The 17,712-nt window shown below is 51.3% G+C and overlaps 1 protein-coding gene across 10 annotated transcripts in view; it reads left to right on the forward strand.

Moving 5' to 3' along the window:
• Positions 1 to 17,712, forward strand: part of PPIP5K1 (diphosphoinositol pentakisphosphate kinase 1) — a 109,391-nt gene that overhangs the window by 76,964 nt on the left and 14,715 nt on the right. For 8 of the 10 annotated variants that reach the window (XM_084817807.1, XM_084817808.1, XM_084817809.1 and 5 more), the window contains one exon: positions 2,996 to 3,133. The exons of 1 other annotated variant lie outside the window; for it this stretch is intronic. In XM_084817807.1, the coding sequence (XP_084673933.1) occupies positions 2,996 to 3,133 (138 nt within the window). Of the gene's footprint in view, positions 1 to 2,995; positions 3,134 to 4,376; positions 16,170 to 17,712 lie in introns of those variants that run through there. One more of the 10 variants, XM_084817818.1, reaches the window with a different exon arrangement.

The following is a 17,712-nucleotide window of genomic DNA, read 5'->3' on the forward strand; positions in this document are numbered from 1 at the left end:
CAACTCAATCCATCCCAAAGAAGAAATGCAAGAAAGCCAAGTGGCTGTCTGATGAGGCCTTACAAGTAGCTGAGGAAAGAAGGGAAGCAAAAAGCAAGGGAGAAAGGGGAAGGTATACCCAACTGAATGCAGATTTCCAGGGAATAGCAAGGAGAGACAAGAAAGCCTTCTTAAATGAACAATGCAAAGAAATCGAGGAAAACAACAGAATGGGAAAGACTAGAGATCTCTTCAAGAAAATTGGAGATCTCAAGGGAATGTTTTGTGCAAAGACGGGCATGATAAAGGACAAAGAAGGACCTAACAGAAGCAGAGGAGATTAAGAAGAGGTGGAAAGAATACACAGAAGAACTATACAGGAAAGATCTTAATGTCCCTGAGAGCCATGAGAGTGCAGTCACTGAACTTGAGCCGGACATCCTTGAGAGTGAAGTCAAGTGGGCCTTAGGAAGCATTAGTAACAACAAAGCTAGCGGAGATGACAGTCTTCCAGCTGAGCTATTTAAGATCCTAAAAGATGATGCTGTTAAAGTGCTGCACTCAATATGCCAACAAATTTGGAACACTCAACAGTGGCCGCAAGACTGGAAAAGGTCAGTTTACATCCCAATTCCAAAGAAGGGCAACGCCAAAGAGTGTTCAAACTACCGTACAATTGCGCTCATTTCACATGCCAGCAAGGTGATGCTCAAAATCCTACAAGCTAGGCTTCAGCAGCATGTGAACCGAGAACTACCGGAAGTACAAGCTGGGTTTGCTGAGGCAGAGGAACTAGAGATCAAATCGCCAACATTCGCTGGGTCATGGATAAAGCAAGAGAATTCCAGAAAAACGTCTATTTCTGCTTCATTGACTACGCTAAAGCCTTTGATTGTGTGGATCACAACAAACTGGCAAATTCGTAAAGAGATGGGAGTACCAGACCACTTTACCTGTCTCCCGAGAAACCTGTACGAGGGTCAAGAAGCAACAGTAAGAACCGGACATGGAACAACCGAGTGGTTCAAAATTGGGAAAGGAGTACGACAAGGCTGCGTATTGTCGCCCTGCTTATTTAACTTATATGCAGAGTACATCATGAGAAACGCCAGGTTGGATGAATCACAGGTCGGAATTAAGATTGCCGGGAGAATTATCAGCAACCTCAGACGAGACGATACCACCCTAATGGCAGAAAGCGAAGAGGATCTAAAGAGCCTCTTGTTGAGGGTAAAAGTGGAGAGTGTAAAAGCTGGTTTGAAACTCAACATTAAAAAAACTAAGATCATGGCATCTGGCCCCATCACATCCTGGCATATAGAAGGGGAAGAAATGGAAGCAGTGACAGATTTTATTTTCTTGGGCTCCAAGATCACTGCAGACGGTGACTGTAGCCATGAAATTAAAAGACGCTTGCTCCTTGGGAGGAAAGCTATGGCACACCTAAATAGCATAGTCAGAAGCAGAGACATCACCTTGCTGACAAAGGTCCGTCTGATCAAAGCTATGGTTTTCCCAGTAGCAACGTATGGCTGTGAGAGCTGGACTATAAGGAAGGCTGAGCGCCGAAGAATTGATGCTTTCGAACTGTGGTGCTGGAGAAGACTCTTACGAGTCCCCTGGACTGCAAGGAGGTCAAATCAGTCCATCCTAAAGGAAATCAACCCTGAGTGCTCATTGGAAGGACAGATCCTGAAGCTGAAGCTCAAATATTTTGGCCACCTAATGTGAAGAGAAAAGTCCCTGGAAAAGACCCTGGTGCTGGGAAAGACTGAAGGCAAAAGGAGAAGGGGATGGCAGAGGATGAGGTGGCTAGATAGTATCACCGATGCAATGAATACGGACTTGAGCACACTCTGGGAGAGAGCAGAGGACAGGAAGGCCATGGGGTCATGAAGAGTCGGACACGACTGAACGACTGAACAACAACAGCTTTCCCACACTTTCTTCTTTACCTGTCATCAAGTGCACAGGCCCCCAATCTGGTTTGGAACCACCATGTGTGCGTAAGTAGGATTAAACATTTCCCCCAACCCACCCCCCAAAATGAGCCCACCAATAGAGGCTACACCCTCCCCACCGTCTGTTGCCATGTAGTTTACTCCTGACTGACGCAGGGCCTGGCCCTGGACTGTGGAAAGTGTCCCCAAAAATCCATTTGGGGGCATGACTTGCACTCCTCAATCCATTGCTCGCCCTTCCCGCCTCACCCGGTCTCTTCTCCTGCCCTGCCGAGCTTTCCAGCCACCTCTGCGCAGCAGCAGCATCTGCCACGTGCGCTGCCATGGCGCTCTGCTGAGCCTGCGCTGGGAGGGCCATGCGCGGGATGGGCGCATGCTCTTGAATCTTCAGAAATGCGTCCCAAGGAAAGGTTCTGTGAAGGGACGTTTCTCCACACGGTGCCTTCCCCCACTTTCTTGGGAATCACGAGGGAGGGACCTGGCGGAGGGCTCCTCTCCCCTAGCCTGGAATAGTGAAGACTGCAGGCGCCGGGCTGCCTGCAGAGAGGGCCCCTTTTCAGAGGCGTGGAGGCAAGGTTCTGGAGCTGCCGTTGCATGTGACTCGTTTGGTTTTTGTGGCCTGCCAGAGTTTCTGGGCAACTGGTTTTAAAGTTCATAGCAGCGCCTTGGGTGTTATCCTAGCAAAGTCTGAATGAATCCTGACAGCTGGGATGGGGGGCATGATCAGCTTTCCTGATGTGGCTCGTATGAGGAGCAACAACTCCACCCCCCAACCCCAAATGAGCCATCTGTGGGGCATGTGCTCTAGAAGGGAGGGTTGCTTTTGAGCCGGGGGGCTGGCTTCTGAGGTCCTGGGCTGGATCTGGCTGGTCTTTTGTGTTTTGTATTGTGGGGGGGGGGCAGAGCAGGGGCTCCATGTTTGAGGGGCTCGTAAAGTTGGGTAGCTGGTGCTTATTTTGGGTGGCCTCTCTGGAGGGGAGAGGGCAGCTGGGCTCCTGGCAGAAGCATAGTGGAGTTGACCCTGCGGGGGGGGGGGGGGTGTTCTTTGCCTGCAGGTTTTGAAGGCTGCTCTATGGTGCCCAGCATCTACCCCTTGGAAACCCTGCACAACTCGCTCTCCCTGCGCCAGGTCAGCGATTTCCTGACCGCCGTCTCCAGCAGCTGCAGCAGCCTCCACCCTGGAGCCCCCACAGGTACCAGCAGGGGGAGGGTCTCTGGGCCACAGCTTGTCTGGATTCTCCTAGTGGGGCTGCCATCTTCTGAACCTGAAATGGTTCCTGCTTCCGAAGCAGGAATAGGGCAGCAAGGTTGTTTATTTCTTTAAATATTTATGTCCCTCTATTTCACTTTTTCAAGGCAGCACACAGCAGTTGTATTGAAACAATAAGCCTAAGACTCAGAAACACAAAATCCACTTTCTGGGAGGCTGCCCCATCAGCAGGACGCCATGACGGAAGAGGCCGTCTCCCCAGTTACCACCCCCCTGGCAGAGCAGTACTATGCTCGTCTTGCAGTGGCTGAGGGGCTGTAGTATTCGGTGTAAGCCATGCGACACCAGAGGCAGGCCTTCGTGAAATACATGCCAGGGAATATCCCAGATACGCTGGCAGAACAGCTGAAATTGGTGGAGTCATGTGCACGGGGGTGCACATGACTCCACAGGGTGGGAGCACACTTACATCATAGACTCACCTACTCCTCTGGGTCACAACCACGCCCCTATCTATGGTGCAATTTTACATCAAAGTCAACCAAAAGGCTGTTTTCCTGACCACTCAAGACCAAACCACAATATTAAAAAGGGCAGGACAAGAATTGCAAATTTTATTCAAGAATATCCGGATAACCCTAAAATAATTTCTAAACACAATAATAAAATGAAGTATACACACATTCACAACCAAATACAACCAAACATTTTCCAGTTGCCAGAGATAGTGTAGCAGACCTCGGGTTCCTAGAAATGTAATTAGCTCTAAACAGCAGGTCAAGATTAACACAAATTTGCAAAATAAAGGAAAGGGTAAGTACAGAATTCAGATAATAAAGGAAAGTTAATACATATAGCAAAGATGCCAGAATAAGCTAATGCTTTCAGCATTTGAATAAATACAATTCTTCATGGTCTTTGCGCATCACACAGATGTGCTCTGCGCCTGCACGGAGCCTCGATTCGGGAAACGTCCAAAGCTGAGAAAGTCTTGGTGGGAACCCTCTTCCACCGCCCCATTGCACACGTGTCTGGGCAGGTTCCCGCCTATTCCCTCAATCCTTCTTCAACCGCCAACTGTAGTGCCTTGTTGGGAAACAGGACTGCGTTACAGGACTGCATTTGGGGGGCTTTGTTGAGATGTTATTCTGTCTGTATCTTTTCTTCTATTGTTCGTTCATTCTTCGCGGTTTATTTTATTTTTGGTGCTATTTTTTTCTTTTCAGGAGAGTGATCCACCTATCGCACGCTGTTCGCCTCGAGGCATATGGCCTTGAAGGCACCGTCTTGGAAGGGCTCCCAGTGTGGGAGCACGTTGCCGCCCTCAGACAGGGGCTCTCTTTGCCTGTTCTGCCTGGGAGAGGGGCACGGGAGAGGCGTGTCCGCTCTGCCAGGGTTTTTCCAAACAGGCCCACAGAAACCGGGCTGATAGACTTTGAGTGGAGCTTTGGAAAAGGGCATTGGCTGCTGTTGAAGCCCCTAAAACTCCGATGGCTCAGGTGTCTGCCTCCATGAAAGAGGGGCATGTGCCTCACACTGCAGAGAGGACAGGGAGAGCACAACTTTCCTCCTCTCCTTCCATGCCAGCTGTAACCATGGGCAGGACGGAGAAGCCACTTACTCTGGGGAGATCTCTAATGCTCTCTACGGCTAAGAAGTTGTCGAAAAAGGCTCAGATGCCTAAGACTGCAGACCCAGAGAAAAAGAAAAAGGGGATATGAGCGAAGATTGCATTCAGGGCATCCGAGAGATTTTCCTCCGCCACCACCGTTGTTAAACTCACCAATACTGACGAGATCTGAGGTGTTGGTGCCGAGATGGAGGATGTGTCGATGCTGAGGATCGACCTTATACAAGCGGCCTCAACATCTGCGGGAGAAATAAGAGATTGAACTCCACCCCATGACAGGGAACAAGATCTAACCCTCCAACCGCCTCCGCGCTTACCTCAGCACCAAGGGTCCTCTGATTCCTGGTCTTCACTTTACTATCCTTGGGACCATAGACTGGAGCCTGCTTATGTTCCCTGTCCTTGCCATCGATCTCTATCGCTGATGCCGGATTAGGATAGGTGCTTGAAGTGGTCACTCCCTTCCAGACATACTTACTATTGGGATGATTGGAGGCATAGACAGGATGATCGTTTCGATCTCCACATGGACATGGACACGCCGACTTAGATACATCCAGCTGCAACTCTATCATGTCCTCCAGCGAAAGCTGTGCCCCAGTCTTGGAGGGCAGCTGGTCCAGAACTGTTTCAGCAGATGCTGCCACCCTTAGCACCGATGGCAGTGCAGCCTCCGGTACCTTCTCAAGATACTGTTTCGGCACATCCTGAAGTGCGGGAGGAGGCTTTGCCTTCTCGTCCAGAGATGTCACCACGTTCTGCTACAGATGATTATCAGTCTTACTCTGCTTCATACTCTTCAGTGGCTCCATCGATTTTGTCTCCGGATGGAGCACCAGGATCACAAGACCCTATTTCAGTTTTGGCAGACCTGGGCCATTTTTCTGAGCAAATCCTGAGAATGGCACAACCTCTAGGAATCGAAACACAGCAGCCTGTCAAACGGCTGAAGGATATGGTGTTTGACGTTGTTAATGTAGAGACATCAATGCCCATTCGTATTCCTTTTTTACCAACGCTGCTACAAACTGTTAAACCATAGTGGAAGACACCAGCATCAATGACACCTACTTCAAAAAGGCTGGAAAGCATGTACAAAATATTGGAGAAGGATGCTGAATTTTGTTCACACATCTGCGCCCTAACTCTGTAATTGTTGAATCGGCACAAAGTCGCTCCCACAAGCAGCATTCTGCTCCAGTGGTTAAGGAGGAGCGAAGATTGGACCTCATGGGCTGCAGGATTTATTTATCTGCAGCTCAGAGTCGCTAACTATCAGGCAATGATGGCAAGGTGTTAAATATTCCTGTGGGGAAAAATTGGGTAGCTTTGTGACCACTTACATGATGATCAGAGAGAACTGCCCAGGGTGTCCCACGCTGAAGCAACCCGAGTGGCAAAGCAACAGATCAACATGGCACGGCATCACTCAGGTTGCGGAGTGAAAGCTATGATTGGGGCAATTGCTCTCAGGAGGCATGCCTGGCTTAGATCAGCGGGTTTGTCTCAGGAAGTTAGATCCTGTATTGAGGAATCTCCCCTTTGATGGCGTACATCTGTTTAATGCGACCATGGCGAGGCTATGGATTCTGTCCCAAAGGAAAAAACTACAGCCAAGAAGATGGGACTTGCTCAATCCTCAATGCCATTCAAGCCTCATTGTTGGTTTTGGCAACCAGGATTCCAGCAACAGATTCAAGCAACACGGTGAGAAATACCAGAGGCAGCAGCAAAATCAGCATCCCTCTGTGTCAAGGCAACAGTATACTTTGTCAAAATTCCATTCTGTTTGCTGCAAGTCTGATCCTGGAGGTAAGAATCATCTTTGACTCATGGATGGTGTTTCTTCAGCCACCAGCAACTCTTCAAATGTTGGGGACTCATCTTTCACCTTTTTCCCCAGCATGGATTTGTGAGTGCTCTCAGTAATTAGCAGAGGATACAAGATCAAGCTTGATGTCCTCCCCCCCTTCAGTACGGTACGGTCAACATCACCATCAGATGTTTTGGAAACGGAGGTAGCTTCACTGCTGGAGAAGGCTGCGATCCAACCAGTGCTGAGTCATCGACTTCTCCAGGGCTTTTATTCCTGATACTTTATCGTACCGAAGAGGGATGGTGGGCTCCGTCCCATCCTGGATCTGTGAGATGTGAATTTCTTTATTACACCAAGGAAATTCCATATGACCACATTGACTACGATACTGTTGCAGAGAGGTGACTGGTTCGCATCCGTCGACCTCAGGGATGCACATTTCCACATAGCGATCAAAAAGCCAAGTCAACGTTATCTTCGTTTTGCCATTGGGATTCAGGCATACCAGTTTCGTGTCCTCCCGTTTGGTCTCTCCACAGCACCGAGAGTCTTTACGAAGTGCATGGCAGTGGTGTGCGCTCATCTCCAACTGCCGGGAGAGACTGTCTTTTCTTACGTCGATGAGTGGCTCACAGTGGCAACTTCGCGACGGAGCCTTCTGCGCTCAGTGTCTCTCACCTGCAGTCTCTTAGATGCCCTCGGCTATACGTAAATATCCAGAAGTCTTCCATGGAACTGAGCCAAACCATTCAGTTTATAGGCGCAGTTTTGGATTCCTGTCGAGGTTGCGCCTTCCTCCCATGGAGTCAAGCAGTCGCACTGGTAGCCTTCGTGAGAGAGGTTCTTCGCTCCAGTACTGTAACCATTTTTTCTACCCAGAGACTGTTGGGACTAATGGCGGCTGTGACTGCAGTGGTCCTGTTTAGCCATCTCTGAAGGAGGAGCCGCCAGTGACAGTTCAACAGAGTATTCGATCCCTCAGGCAACGCACGCGTGCTCGTCTTCGGCTGCCTGGGAGGATCCGAGAACCGTTTTGGTGGTGGATGTCCCTCCATCGCCTTCTTCCTGGAGTGCCTTTCCACCAGGCATCACCTTCCAAGTTGCTCATGACAGACACATCCCTGTGGGGATGGGGAGCACACTGCGGATCCCTCAAGGTGCAGGGTCTCTGGACAGAATCGGAGAATGGGAAGCATATAAACTTCCTCAAGTTGCTTGCAGTCCAGGAAGCTCTAAAGGCTTTCGAGATGGATGTTTGCGGCAGGGTTGTGCATTTAGTGAGGCTTACACTAGACATCTTCGAATGGTGCATTGCGAAGGGAATTTAATAGCAGTGTATGTTGCAGGATCCGACAACATTCTAGCTGATCATCTAAGCTGCTCGGATCGGGTGTCGCACGAGTGGCTGTTCCATTCAGAAGTCGCACAGAGCATGTTCGGTTAGTGGGGAGAGCCCCTAATAGAGCTGTTTGCAATGGAGGGAAACAGGGTATGTGAGAATTATTGCAGCAGAGCAGGCATAGGTCAAGCCTCGCTGGGGGACACCTTCCTCCTGAGTTGGAACCAGGGGTTTTGCTTCCTTTTCCTGCCATTTCCACTGCTAATTTGGGTGCTGTCAGAGATTCTGGACAACAACACGGACTGCATAATTGTCACCCCGTCGTGGCTGAGGCAGGGATGGTTCGCCCCATTGCTTTGGCGGGGACGACAGCGGTATCTTTGACTCCCAGTGAGACTGGGTCTCCTGCATCAGCACGACAGCTGCATGCGATGGCCACATTTGACACCCTGATCTCTGAGTGCTGCGGTTAATGGCACGGAGGCTCCAAAGTTGCTGTATCTGTCATGGTTTTTGGAGCCAGTCCGGACAGTCTTGGGGGCGGCTAGGCAGCTAGTGACCAGATGTTCTTATGTCCTTAAATGAGAAACATTTTCTGCGTTTGTGAATTCGAGGGGGTTAGACCCAGTTATAGCTGTTCCCTCTCTCTAGTTTTGTAGTTCTTTTTGTCCTTATTTGAAAAGGGACTTAAATTCTCATCTGTTAAGGTTTACCTGGCAGCTGTTTCAGCATCGCATGAAATAAGGGGTTTTACTGTTTTTTACACCCTCATACTCAGCAGTTCCTTCATGGAGTAAGAAATCCTCAGCCACCTGTTAAAACTTGGATACTGAGTTGGAGTTTGTTGGTAGTTCTCCAGCCTCTTAACAGTTAAGGCTTTTGAATCTTTAGCAACAGTGGACTTCCATCCGTTGTCATGGAAGGTGGCCTTTTTAGTAGCTATAACTTCTGCCCATTGGGCTAGTGAGTTAGCAGCCTTTAGAATGGATGATCCTTACATGGTCTTCCACAAAGATAAAGTTGTACTTCGCCCAGATGTGCAGTTCCTACCGAAGGTCATTTTGGTTTTCACATTAACTAGGACATGGATCTACCTGCTTTTTTTCCATCCCCAATCCTCAATGCCCAACATCAGGGTTGGAATCTAGATTGCATGCCTTGGACGTGGGAAGGGCATTGGCCTTTTGTAAATCCAGAACAGAAGGTTTTTGCAGATCACCCATACTTCTTGTGTGTTATCGGGGAAGGAGAAAAGGTCTCCTGCTGTTGTCTCAGAGTCTGGCCCCCGGGGTCATTCCAACCATTACCCTCGCCTGCCAGCTTGCAAACCTAGACTTGGGTCAAGTGACAGCGCGCTCCATGAGGGCCATGGCGACGTCGATGGTGTTGGACAGGCGTGTCTCCATCCCGGAGCTGTGCCGTGCTGCCACTTGGGCAGCCCCATCAACGTTCATGCCGCGTTACCGCCTGGTTGCGAGGTCCCAAGCAGACTGTTCCTTGGCCATGCTGTTCTTCCATCAGTGCTGCATTAGGGCACCGACCCACCTCCAGTAAGTGAGCTACTCTCCCATGTGTGTGATGCACCAAGAGCACGAAGAAGGACAGGTTGCTTCCCTACAACTGTGGTCCTTCGAGTGGCCATCTACACAGTCACACAACCCACCCACCATCCCCCCTTTGGTGTTCTGGCTGTTGCAAACTGAAATGCTCCTCTTGGCTCCAAGGCCACATTTGCGTCTCACTGAACTGAGAGAATAGGTGGGAGCCTGCCCACACGTGCACAATGGGACAGTGGGGGAGAGTTCCCCGCCAAAACTTTCTCAGCTTTGGAAGTTTCCCGAGTTGAGGCTCCACGCAGGTGCAGAGCCCCTGTGTGTGATGCACAGATGACCACTTGAAGAACCACAGTCACAGGTAAGCAACCTGTCTTTCACCAAGCAGCAACACTTTTGTCATAGTGGATGTGTTCACACAACCTGCTAGCCCATGATGGGCGACGAGCGACTGGTTTGTCTTGCAAACAAACCACAGCGCGTGGCTTGTTTGCCCCCTCACCCCCCCTCCCCTTCAGTCCTCCACCAGGCATCCCAGGGGACTTGGCAGAAGACCCGCCTTGTCTGCCAACAAGTCCCCCTTCCTGGCTCTGATCGTGATCTTGATCGCAGTCGGAGCCTTTAAAAAAAATTTCCCGGCCCTGTTTTTGTGTCTACTTTTCTATGAAGGAGCGGGGAGGTGGTGGGGGGGGAGTGCAGTTCCAGGTGGGGGAACACCCCAAAGTTCTAGTCTACCCATAAAAGCCTCAGGTAATTTTAAACCTTCCCCCCCCATCCTGCAGTTTAAAATTACCCACTTACCTGAGGGATTCCCCTGCTTTTATGCGTGGATAGCCCCTTAAGGGGGTCCCCCAGTTCGCACCAACTCCCCCCTTCCTTCCTGCTCCTTCCCATGAAAGACATGCGTCCCCTTTATTCCCAAAGGTTGCTCAGTCTTGACAACTGTCAAAGCCGACACAGCTGGAGTGATCTTGACGGGGAAGGGCAATCCAGGCTGTCCTCGCCTGCGCCCCTGTACGTTCGCCAAGTGCAACACATGGGTGCGGGGGGGGGGAGCTGGTAGCCCCCCGTTCTGTGCTGAAGTGCACCTGCACATTGGCAGAAAACTGAAGGGAAATAAACAAGAAACATTTGTGCGCATTCCCCAGGCAGGAGGAAGTATGAAAAAATGCCCAGTCCCGTTTCTGTGCAAAACCGGGGCTGAGATATTTTTTAAAAAGGACTCCGACCACAATCAAGATCGCAGTCAGACCCGGGAAGGGGGATCGGTGGGGGTGAAGGGGGTGCCCGTGACAGCCTCTCCATGGTGGTGGTGGGGCACCATTGGGGGGCTGTCGCAGGCAGCAGCTCGGCTGTGATTGCGAATGGCGGCCGCGGCCCCGCTTGGCAAGAGCGGCAGGGGTTTCTGCCACTCTTGCTGAGGGGCTGGCTGCCAGTGCCCTGTACCCACGATGGGTTGGCATCTCCAGGTTCGCACAACACCCCAACCCATCATAACCCTTACTGCGGATCATTGATTATCTGAGTGTTTGGGAAAAACAGTCTTGAGTTCGCACGACATGCTAATCCGTTGTGGGCAGTCACCCGTGTTGGCTTAGTGTGTTGTGCACACCCAGTCACTGAGTCTGTTGCAGTTCTGTCTCTCCTTCCCCAACCTCTGGAGGGGTCCCTTCAGAAAATGCAAACCACTAAAAGTCATCCCTTCTGCTTCAGCCAGGCCTTACACATAGAACAGATCTTTGTTTTTTTCAGGAACAGACAAGGAATTATCCAAGGCAGCTTAGGTTGAACAGTCAGAAATTTATTAAAGCACGTCATGGTCGTGGGAGAGACAGGCAAAACTGTGTCTCTCCCAAATAAAAGAAACAGGATCCATTTATACAGACTGAAAGTTGGAGAACAAAGAAAACACACCACACATGCCTAGAAACCAATTAGTACTCAGCACAGTCTTATCAGCACAGCACCCTTCTTATCTTTAGGGCTGAGTTACTTTGGTGGATAGGAGTTCCTGCTTATGAGCAAGTCACAATTACCTTCTCATGGTCAGACACACACATACTCTCTCAATCTCATCAGGCTCCTCACCTGAACCAAACTACTTACAGGGCCTAGTCAGGCCTACCTTCACAAGATGCTTCTTCTGTTAACAGTAACTGCTTCTTTTTCTGTCAGATCTTTTACTCTTGGTCTTCTGCTGTCTCAGGTGCTTATTCTTGACTTCTTCATCGGTTTTCTTCTTTGACTCGTGAAGAATTTATTCCGTTCCCCCCTCCACCTCTTCCTTCTCTCCTCCTCCCTCCACATCAACTGCCACCAAGCTTTTTCCATTACCTTGGCAATTGCTCCCTTCCCCCATCCCCTCCTGTATCTATCTCATAGTTCTAACTCTTTCTACAATAACAATAAAACAACTTGTAAACCCCATGGTCAGACACTGTGGAAAATGACCTATTATAAATGATGAATACTTTAGGTTTCCAAGAGGAATCTGTGACAGGGTAACGCTATTAATTGCAGACATGTTTTGCTATAGTCTTCTTTGGTGGCATATCTGAGAATTTGGACAAACTACTTCAGAATGAATCCAAAAGTTGCAGTATCCATGTTTATTTAAGGTAAATCCAGGAAACTGCAGGCCAGTCAGTCTGACGTCAGTGCTGAGCAAAATTCTTGAACAGATGTATCTAGAAAATAATGCATTGATTACTAGGAGTCACCAGGGGTTTGTCAGGGATAAGTCATCCCAGACCAACCTTATCTCTCTTTTTAATAGAGTTACTAGTTTGGTAGATCATGGGAATTATGTGGGCATAGTATATTTTGATTTTAGCAAAGCATTTGACAAGGTTTCCCATGATGTCCTCATTCACAAGATGGTAAAATGTGGGTTGGACAATACTTGAGTTACAAAAGTATTGAATTTAATACTTGAATTGGACAATACTTGAATTTGGCTGAGCAGCTGTGTTCAGTGAGTGCTAATTAATGGCTTGGCATCCTCCTGGAGGGTGGTCTCAAGAGGCGTCCTGCAGGGCTCCATTCTAGGCCGTGTGCTGTTCAACATTTTTATAAATGTCCTGGATGAGGGTGTCGAGGGGCTGCTGATCAAATCTGCAGATGAGACAAAGCTAGGATGGTGAGGGGTCTGGAAACCAGTCCTCTGAGGAACCGTTGGAAGAGGGGGGTATGTTTAACCTGGAGAGCAGAAGGTTAAAGGGAGACATGACACTGGTCTTCAGATATCTGAAAGGCTGCCATGCAGAAGACGGAGGAAACTTGTTCCTTGTTGCTCCAGGGGCCAGGACTAGAACCAACGGGTGGAGGTTGCAGGGAAGCAGATTTCAGCTTAACATGAAAAGCTGCCTGTCAGTGACGGCCGTGCAGCCATGGAGGCGTTTAAGCAGAGGATGGACATCCATCTGTCAGCGATGCCATAGCTGCACCCTGCAGTGCAGAGCCTGCGTTGAGCAGGGGGTTGGACTAGATGATCTCTGCAGGACTTTCCAATGCTATGATGCTATGATTTATATCAGGGCACATGCTTATATACTTGCAAAATGTACTGTGAAGGGCTCCTTTAATCAGATGGAGTGGTGGGTTGATTAATCATCTTCTGATTAAGATGTCCAGACAACAATTTTACATTAAACAAGTATCCATCCAGCTACAAAAATACATATCCATACTGCCTACCCTGCTGTCCTTCTAGATTTATTCTAAGTTGGTTTGTTCAAGTTTTCAAATGTGCTATGTAGTTGGAAAGCACCTGGTAATTGCCCGGGTTCATCTGTAATAGATTGTAAATGTTGGTCATTGGTAATAGGTTGTTTTCTCTGTCTTTCAATATCTACTGTATGTAACTTTGGAGTTTGGAAGTTGTTTTATTGCTGTGTTTAGCAACTGAAAAACTTGGTTGTATTTTGTTATGAATTTGTATATACTCCATTGTATTATTGTGTTTATAATTATGCTAGTGTTATCAGGATATTTTTGAGTAGAATTTGTAGTTTTTGTCCTAACCTTTTTTATATTGTACTAACTTTCCACCAGCTCAAGTCCTGGTGCAGGAAGTTATGCTCCCATTGAGTTTTTTCCGGGGGGGGGGGGGGAGGGGGGGGAGGGGCGGAATTCAAAAAGAGCCACCCGTGTATCGATAACCACCCCACCCATTGTGCCACAATAGAGCATCTTTGACAGGGAGACCATACCTCCGAGAACAGAGTGTGCACAAAACAGCCTGTCTCCAGAACAGGGAGGTGATTAATGCCTCCTTGCGAGAGGGAGTGGTCCTGAAAGAGGCGGTGGTGAGACCACTCCTGAAGAAATCCTCCCCAGACCCGGAAAACCTTAATTGTTATAGGCCGGTTGCAAATGTTCCATTCCTGGGCAAGGTCCTTGAGCGAGTGGTTGCCAACCAGCTCCAGGCAGTCTTGGATGAGACCAATTATCTGGATCCATTTCAGTCAGGGTTCAGGCCAGGTTTTAGCACAGAAACAGCCTTGGTCGCCCTGTATGACGACCTGTGTCAGGAGAGAGACAGGGGGAGTGTGACCAAGTTGAGCCTCCTTGATCTCTTGGCGGCTTCTGATACCATTGACCATGGTATCCTTCTGGAACAGGTCTCTGAACTGGGAGTGGGAGGCACGGCATTGCAGTGGTTTCGCTCCTCCTTGGAGGGTCGGCTCCAGAAGATGGTGCCTGGGGAACACTGCATGGCCCTGTGGATGGCCAATATGGGTTCCACAGGGGTTGGTTTTGTCCCCCATGTTGTTCAACATCTACGTGAAACCATTGGGCGCAGTCATCCGGAGTTTGGGAGTGTGTTGACATCAGTGTGCTGATGACACGCAGCTCTATTTCTCCTTTCCATCTTCAGGTGAGGCTGTGCAGAATCAGTGCCTGGCTGCAACAGTGGACTGGATGAGGGCTAATAAACTGAAGCTCAATCCAGGCAAGACTGAGATGCTGCTGGTGGGTGGTTCTGCTGACCGGAGGGAGGGTGCTCAACCTGTTCTGGATGGGGTTGCACTCCCCCTGAAGGAGCAGGTCTGTAGCTTGCGGGTCCTCCTGGAACCATCTTTGTCACTTGAGGCTCAGGCGGCCTCAGTGGTACGGAGTGCCTTCTACCAGCTTTGGTTGGTGGCCCAGCTATGCCCCTCTCCGGGGTCCATCTACACGGCAGCACTTTCAGCGTTCGCTCTGTCGTCGCTGCTTAGCATTGCAGCTGCAAATTAGCTTCTGCTGCGGTACATGTGCGATTTACTGTGGACCTCTCCAGCGGGAAAATCCGCTGTGCCCTGACACATGGCCGTGGAAGCGAAGTAAACTGCAGCAATCGCGCTGCTGGTTGTTTTTTTTTTACCATGATAGGTAAACGCGCAGGTGTGCAGGCACGTGAGGCTGGGGGTGCGACACTTTGGGTTTTAGTGGTTGTTTTGTGTTGTAGGGGTTCTTTTGTGTCTGTCCATTCCTCTTTGGCAAGATCTGCTCTTTCGTCACCATGCCAACTGTTCATACGCAATCACAGCAGCAGTCCTCTGGCCCCACCCTCTCATGATGGTTTGCACATGTGAAGGGGCGTGCCCACGTGAGAGGGGCGCACCTGCCCATCATTCCAGAATGGATCCCTCTGAGCCTCGGAATGGGGAGGAGTGAAAAGGCGTCACAGAGTGACGCAACCACTGAGCACAACCACTGCGAAGCCAGTTCGAAGAAGGGACAGACAGCTCAGCAACCGCGGGAAACCCCCAGCAAGCTGAAACATCGCAGCAGAGCACCCCTGCGGAACCCTGTGTTCTCCCTGTGAAAGCCATGGTTTGGCTGCCAAGCGGTGGCTGCGTCGCATATCCCAAAGGTCCTCTGATTGCAGCAGCCCCAGAGTGAAAGGCTCATGCGGATGGGGCCCAGACAGGGACAGCCTGGCTGCAGTTGCCTATGCTCTGGCAGCCTCCAAGTTGGATTACTGCAACGTGCTCCACGTGGGGCTGCCTTTGAAGACGGTTCAGAAGCTGAAGCTTGTGCAAAATGCAGTGGCCAGGTTGATAACAGGTACCAGAAGGTCCAAGCATACAAGACAGACGCTGGACTGCTTGCACTGGCTGTCTATACACTTCCAAGCTCAGTTCAAGGTGCTGGCCTTAATCTATAAAGCCTTACGCGGCTTGGGTCTGCAATACCTGACACGCCTCTCATGAAATGAACCGACCTGCACTCTGTGTTCAGCATCTAAGGTCCTTCTCCAGGTGCCTCCTCCAAGCGAAGCTCAGAAGGCAGCAACGAGGGAGAGGGCCTTCTCAGTGGTGGCCCCCAGCTGTAGAACAAGCTTCATGATGAGGCCCACCTGGCACCAACATTGTTATCTTTTCAGCGCCAGGCACTATGTCCTTTCCCAGGCACATGATGAGTTTTAAGTGGTCCTGGATGTGTCTTTAGTTATGACTGACAGTTCAGTTGTTTTTACTTATATGTTGTTTGTGTATATTTTCTGTGTGCTTTTATGTAAATGGCTTTTAAACTCTCTATATTGTATTTGAATGTTTTAACTTCTGTAAAAAGCCCAGAAAGCTTCGACCACAGGCAGCATAGAAATGCAGTACACAATAATAATAATAATGCTGCCGCCGCCAGGCTAGGACCATGAGCAGCTTGCAAACAGCCCTTTGCCTAGAGCCCACGCAGGCCCCGCCTCACCCTGGGACTCCAGAGGCAGACCTCTGGCAGCACCCTGGCCCGGCTCCGACAGCCGGGAAGGCCAGGGCAGAGCGCCCTGCGCAGGACTGCCGCCATTACTGCTGCAGCTGCCTCCCACATCTCCCTGGTCACGCTCTTTGCCATACGTGAATTGTCTGAACGGTCTTGCTGTGTCCGCCTGGCTCCCCAACAGCGGGGGGCAGCGTCCCCTGCACAGGGGAGGCCTCCCCCCGCACGCAGGCAAGCGCTGTACTGGCGACGGGCAGCTGCGCCAGCCGCTGCCGCAGCAGCCCTCAGCACAGGAGTGCGCCTGCCTTGCAGGGCCAGAGCCCGGGGGCAGGGAGCAGAGCCAGCTGCCACCACACGCACCCTGCTCCACTGCAGCCCCCCGGGGGGAGCGTACGCCCTCACCGCACTGGGGAGGCCAGGCGGGCACCGCTCGGACTTGCTTTCATTCGACGGCTGGGTGAGTGGCCGGTGTGGCCCCCCACTGCTCCTCTCCCCTTCCTCACAAACCTCTCCTTGCCTGCTGGCCCAGGGGCCAGGTGCTGCAGCTGGGGCCGGGGCCCGCTCCTCTCGAGGCCTCCCGCAGGCCCAGGATGCATCTCACGCTCTGGCCTGCAGGCAGAGAGAGAGACCCACCAGCAGCTGCCAGGACGCCCCCCGCTCTTCCTGCGTGGGGCTCTTTGCCTACTCGTTCCTGGCAAGCGCCACGGCGGGCAGCTCTGCAGCAGGCGAAGTGCTTCCTCGCACGGAGCGGGCGCCGCTGGGGACGCTGTGCCTGCTGCCTCCCGGGGTGACTGCTGGCGACTCCCCCAAGCCTTTTCCTCCCAGGATGGGCTCCATCCCAGGCAGGCTCAGCAAAGGCTTGGGCTTCGCCATGGCGCTGCATCTTTGTTGCGGGGAGCGGCAGATTGGGGTCCCCCTCCCCCGGCTTGGCAGGCTTCACCCGGCCGCCAGACGGGGCTCGCGAGGGAGCCTGGCAGGCGCAGGGCCAGCCATCTCTGGCCACCCCCTTCCCTGGGCCCGCTCTGGCTGCCCAAGCAGGGTGGGCCTGCCGCCAGGGTGGAGGAGGAGGCCGTCGCGCAGGGGGGCAGTCAGGCCTGCTGGGAGGACCTCAGTGTTGACCAGGCGAGACAGCAGCCCGCAGGGATGGGCCACATGAGTTGCCTGGGGGAGGGTGGGCCGGGAGGGCTGGCCGACTCCTGCGGGGCCCAGGCCATTGGCCCGTGTGGCGCTCCTCCTGACTGGGCTGGGTGTGCGTGAGTGCCGAGAGGGCCTGAAGGCGGTCCCTCGGGCAGCCTGGTCCCACACCGTATAGGCCTTTATAGGCATCACCAGCACCGTGAATTCTGCCCGGAGCAGACGGGTTGCCAGTGACGCTGTGTCACCGGCCCCGTCAAGAGTCTGGCTGCAGCTTTCTGGACCAGCCGAAATTTCTGAACAGTTTTTGAGGGCAGCCGTGTCTGCAGCACCCAGATGGGATGTACAGTGCCTTGCATAAGTATTTATGCCCCTTTGACTTTTCCAC

Source organism: Heloderma suspectum, chromosome 11 (assembly GCF_057233095.1).
Source record: "Heloderma suspectum isolate Gila_16-S chromosome 11, 16-S_ref, whole genome shotgun sequence".
NCBI classification, from domain to species: Eukaryota; Metazoa; Chordata; class Lepidosauria; order Squamata; family Helodermatidae; genus Heloderma; species Heloderma suspectum.